The sequence below is a fragment of the Mastomys coucha genome, chromosome X (assembly GCF_008632895.1).
Source record: "Mastomys coucha isolate ucsf_1 chromosome X, UCSF_Mcou_1, whole genome shotgun sequence".
Taxonomy (NCBI): domain Eukaryota; kingdom Metazoa; phylum Chordata; class Mammalia; order Rodentia; family Muridae; genus Mastomys; species Mastomys coucha.
The window spans coordinates 13,981,156-13,987,025 of NC_045030.1; the positions used below are offsets into that span (position 1 = coordinate 13,981,156).

At 38.1% G+C, this 5,870-nt stretch overlaps 1 protein-coding gene across 1 annotated transcript in view; it reads left to right on the forward strand.

Annotated features, from left to right (window-relative positions):
- Nucleotides 1-5,870, forward strand: part of Rgn (regucalcin) — an 11,504-nt gene extending 5,634 nt beyond the window's left edge. The window contains exons 2-5 of the mRNA XM_031372219.1: nucleotides 1,707-1,922; nucleotides 3,838-3,969; nucleotides 4,399-4,553; nucleotides 5,658-5,870. Coding sequence (XP_031228079.1) covers nucleotides 1,707-1,922; nucleotides 3,838-3,969; nucleotides 4,399-4,553; nucleotides 5,658-5,708 — 554 coding nt within the window. The 3' untranslated portion in view covers nucleotides 5,709-5,870. The remainder of the gene's footprint in view (nucleotides 1-1,706; nucleotides 1,923-3,837; nucleotides 3,970-4,398; nucleotides 4,554-5,657) is intronic.

Below are 5,870 nucleotides of genomic sequence, written 5' to 3' on the forward strand. Positions count from 1 at the left end.
TATGGTAGAAACAATGTCAATTAACCAGACCCCTCAAAACACCTAGAGACTGAGCCACCAACCAAAGAGCATACATGGGCTGGTCCGAGGCCCCTGGCACATATGTAACAGAGGACTGCCTTGTCTGGCCTCAGTTGAAGAGGTGCACCTAATCTTGTAGTGACTTGATGCCCTAGGGTAGGGGGATGAGGAGGGACAGCACCCTCTCAGAGGCAAAGGGGAGGGGGGCTGGGATGAACTGTGGAAGATGGAACCAGGAGGGGGATAACATCGGGAATGCAAATAAATAAAATTACTAATTAAGTTTTAAATTTTAATTGGCATAATTATTTATGATAACAATTATTAAATAACTTAAATAATTAAAGTAAAAATAAAAATAAATGTAAGGAAACAACAACAACAAAAGAATGTGTGGTAGAGCAAACTGCACACCTTGCGAGCCAGCAAGCAAAGGATGACAGCACTGGCCAGTGTTCCACAATTCCTTTAAAGGTCATTCTCCCAATAACCTGAAAACTTCGAATAGGCTCCACCCCCTAGAGAGCCACAGCATCCCAGGGTACCAAACCTTTAACACATGGACTTTTGAAGATATTCAACACCAAATTATAACACCAAAAAATTCTAGATATTATGAATATTATGTTGTGAGACCCTAAACATTGTTTAAATAATTTAGAATGTGTTATAGTTATTTCAGTAAGCAGCATATGTGTTTGGAGGAAGGCCAGTCATTCTAACCTGCTTTGCATTAGGTACAGGGAAGATCTGTCCCATATGTGTGCCTGTCAACTAATTTGGGGTAGGAAAGTTCTACCCATTAGCTTCATTCCCAAACCTTTGGAATGCTGATTATAATCTAATCTATTTGATATAGGCTAAAGATCAGCCTAGGAGTTCATAAATATCTTTTTTTAAAAAAAAATGTATTTATTTTATTTATATTGAGTACACTATAGCTGTCTTCAGATACACCAGAAGAGGGCATCAGATCCCATTACAGATGGCTGTGAGCCACCATGTGGTTGCTGGGAATCAAACTCAGGACCTCTGAGCAGTCAGTGCTATTAACTGCTGAACCATCTCTCTAGCCCCATTAATATCTTTTAAGGGGTTACATTTTTACTATCGAGGGCTGTCCTCGATCTCCTGGTCTTCCTCCTTCCACCTTCAGAGTGCCAGGATTATAGGTGATCACCACACTTGGCTTATACTGTGCATTTTATTCAGGCTTTCTAGACTTGTGCTTAGTTAGAGAAAATGAAGTTAGTACATGTTTACTCCTATTTGAAACCATATCACTAAATTGCTAAAAGTGTGTGTGTGTGTGTGTATGTATGTGCACGCTTGAGACAAGGGGTTGTTATGTAATGTAACTGGGCCTCAAAGTCACAGAGCTGTTTCAAATTCACTATCCTGTCTTATAATCTGAAGGATTGGTAACATAAATGTACGTCAAAAAATAAATGGTATCAAAAATACCATAGATTGTATCAAAATCTGCCTTTGGGCAGATTTTCATTTGCATTAATAAGAAAGACAGTTGCCATATTTAAAAGAGTGTTTAAATTTAAGATTGTATAAAGTTCTCTTGACTTAAATACTAAAAATGATCCTTCATGAGGAAGGATAGGTTGTTGCAGGTTAAGAATCTGCGGGACAGAGGTAATGGGTTTGTTTGTTTGTTTGTTTGTTTCCCAAAGGTACTATGGCTGAGGAAACCGCCCCAGCTGTTCTTGAGCGGCACCAAGGGTCCTTGTACTCCCTCTTTCCTGATCACAGTGTGAAAAAATACTTTGACCAAGTGGACATCTCCAATGGTTTGGATTGGTCCCTGGACCATAAAATCTTCTACTACATTGACAGCCTGTCCTACACTGTAGATGCCTTTGACTATGACCTGCAAACAGGACAGATTTGTATGAACATCTTTATTATTTTTCATAGTACCACTCATATTTTTGTATACTTCTTCAGCCATGTGAAAATGTCATTATTTGTCAAGTAGAGGAGTTCCCAATATAATGATGATGGTACAAACTTCACTAAACTGCCAGTGACTGTTGTCCTCAATACATCTCCAATCTGGTATTTGAGATTAACACTGTAGCTGCACTAGACAGTGCAGATAGGCCTTGAATTTTCCTTTCTATCACTAAAAAGGGCCTCCCTAGAGAATAAATCTTGCCCTATCAGACAATGCCAAGAGACACAAAATATACAACAGAATGTGATAAAAGAGGGAAGACTGAAACTTTTGGTTTCTGAGTCTTATTTCATCTTTAGTTAACCATAGGCAAGTATTCATGGGCAAATGACAACCTTTGAAATGGAAAAATAACAGAAAAGTGCTTCCAGGTTGGTTCAGTTCCATCAATGTTCTGTAAAATGAACCATCACTGGAAACTTCGAGGAAAGAAATTATTTAGAAGAATTTAGAAGGGAGACCTTGAAACTGTTTGATGAAAAGTGCCAGACAGGAAGAGCAAAACCAATCATAAAAATGACTTAAAAAAAAATCACAAGACTTTATGTAGATTTAATCAAGGGCAAACTATTCCAGTGCAGATGCTTGGCTTTGAAGTATGTAGTGCTCTTTTTTATGACTATTCTTACCCAATTTCCTTACACATGGCTTTAACATTTTTCCATTATACTTCAATCTGATTGCTGGAATGACCTGAATTTTGTAGCTGGCTGCTCTTCTGAACTGTTTATTGAGGTGCTGGGGATCAAACTCATTTCTTTGTGTGTGCACTGAGATGCAATTCCAGTGCTCCCCTCCCTTTGGATAGTCACAGTTTAGATACTGTGGATCTTCTTTAAGCATCCTGTGGGATTTTAGAATGCCCTTCCTTTAAGAAAAAAGCTCTTGGGCTGGTGAGATGGCTCAGCGAGTAGAAGCACCAACTGCTCTTCCAAAGGTCATGAGTTCAAATCCCAGCAACCACATGGTGGCTCACAACCACCCATAATGAGATCTGATGCCCTCTTCTGGTGTGTCTGAAGGCAGCTACAGTGTACTTATATAATAATAATAATAAATAAATTTAAGAAAAAAGCTCTTTAAGGCCAGCCTGGTCTACAAAGTGAGTACCAGGACAGCTAGGGCTACACAGAGAAACCCTGTCTTGAAAAAACAAACAGATGAAGAAAAAGGCTCTTTAAATACTTTTTTCTTGATTTTTGTAAAAAGTAAGAAAAAGAATATGTATCTCCCAAGGTTTTGTGCATTCACTGTTCATATAGTACCATTTAGTTGCCTTATAGATCTTAGAGTTGGTCAAAGTAGGAGTTTGGGGAACTAAGATGGTGATCTAATCACACACATACTGAAGAATGTCTAAAGTGGGCTTGCCAAGCCTTAGTTGAGGTCCGCCTCAGAGAGCTACCTATTGACTCTATGTTGACCAATCCTTCAAGGCTAACCCTAACACTGAAGCAAGAAGATTAATTTAAGACTCTGAAGACAGCTTGGGCTACATAATGAATACTATAGTCTTGGATGTAGTATGAGACTTTGTCTCTAAATAAATCATTCAGCTTCATTTCGCTTAGCAATAGAAGAGTTGTCTAGCACACATAAGGTTCTGAATTCTATCCCCAGAACTGCTGTAAAGAAGAAAGAAAAAAAGGAAAAAAGAGAAAATAAAGAAAAGGAAAGGAAAACATTTACATCTTTATAAAGGCAAAAGAGAGTGAATCTATCCCTATTCATGTATTTAAATCCTTTGTTAAGTGACCAGTATTTATAACCAGCTTGAGAGCGCACTGTTTGTCAGCATTGTGTGACCCACTGTTTGGTCCTGTTTTGGTTTTATTTTTCAACCACAGCCAACCGCAGAATTGTTTACAAGATGGAAAAAGATGAACAAATTCCAGATGGAATGTGCATTGATGCTGAGGGAAAGCTATGGGTGGCCTGTTACAATGGAGGAAGAGTAATTCGCCTAGATCCTGAGACAGGTAGGCTGGAGGCAAAATAGAAAATCCTACCCACTCCAGAAAACACCATGACTAATATTCTTAGCTGAATGACTTTGGAAGTAAAGGTAAAAGCTATAGCCCTCAATTTATCATCAAAACTTCTTTTCCTATAGAAGTAAGTTTCTCTGCCAAAACTCTGCCAAATTTGTCAGAAAAGGCACATTAAGTTAAATAAATACACAGATGGGAGCCACGTAATAATAGTGGCTTATAAACCCAAGTGTAAGGAAGCTAAAACTAGAGGATAGTTAAGTTTGAGACAACCTGGGCTACATAGTGAATACTAATCCCTTCAAGGGATGAGTTCTGACCTCCACAGTCTCTTAGACCATCCCTATCATCCATGAAGCATTATGTATGTTGGAAATTTCTAGAACTAAGTTTTTAATAATGTATTTGGTGACCTAGGGAAAAGACTGCAAACTGTGAAGTTGCCTGTTGATAAAACAACTTCATGCTGCTTTGGAGGGAAGGATTACTCTGAAATGTATGTGACCTGTGCCAGGGATGGGTTGAGTGCTGAAGGCCTTCTGAGGCAGCCTGATGCTGGGAACATTTTCAAGGTCAGATGGTCTTTTTTTTCTGTGTGTGTGTGGGGGGGCACTGTGGAGGGTATTCCATTAAAAATAATTGAATGGTGCTTTTGCAAGCATCTAAAAACTATTTCCATTTATCATGTTAAGCTAATCACACTAGACTTAATTATTTCAGTTTTCTTGAATATACGTTTTATAAAGTTCAGGATGGTGTGTCTGGTTTACTTCCAGTATTTTAAAATATGTTCATGTTTCAGTAGCATTTGTAAAATCCTCTGATTGTTTTGATGTCCTAAAGAGATGTGCAGGTTTTAAACAATTTTTTGTAACAACAAACACTGATTTTTTAAAAAAAAAAAAATACACATTTTAAGGGCTGAGAGATGGCTCAGTGGTTGAGAGCACTGACTGCTCTCCCAGAGGTCCTGGGTTCAATTCCCAGCAAATACATGGCTCACAGCATCAGTGGGATCTGATGCCCTCTTCTGGTCTGAAGACAGTGTACTCACATACATAAAATAAATAAGTAAATCTTTCTTTAAAAAGTAGAAAAATAGAAACACTTTTCTTGGCAGGTGAGAAAATGATAGAAATAGTTATCTATCAATATGCATGCTTGCTTATTGGTCCAGAATATATGTGAATGACTGCTTGAATCATATAATAGCTTGTCAGCTAATTCTTTTTCATGATAGAAAATAAAACTGGGGGACTGGAGAGATGGCTCAGTGGTTAAGAGCATTGTCTGCTCTTTCAGAGGTCCTGAGTTCAATTCCCAGCAACCACATGGTGGCTCACAACCATCTGTAATGGGATCTGATACCCTCTTCTAGTGTGTTTGAAGAGAATGACAGTGTACTCATATAAATAAAATAAATACTTTTTTTAAAAACTGGGGTTGTTAAAGGTAGCTAAATATATTATTGTAAATCATAACTTGTTTGGTGATGGGTTTGTGTATAGCAAGGCCTCACTATATATCCCAGGCTGACATTGCACTCACAGCAGTCTTACTGCCTCGGCCTCCCAAGTGCTGGGCTTACAAGTATGAACCACCAAGCCTGACTTTGTAACAATGGTTTTGAAGACTATTTTATAACTTATCAGTTCCACTCTTTTTTTTTTCAACAGATAACAGGTCTTGGGGTCAAAGGAATTGCCCCATATTCCTATGCAGGGTAAACTGCAGCTTTTCCTTGCTGTCAGAAGAAAAAGCTTTGAAGATTACTGAAGAATTAAGGGACTGAAATCAATGAAATTTCAATTTAGATTTTTAATGAGATGGTGATACTATAGCATGGTTAAGCTTTAATTTACACTTTTGATTGGGTGCTGGGGAATAAA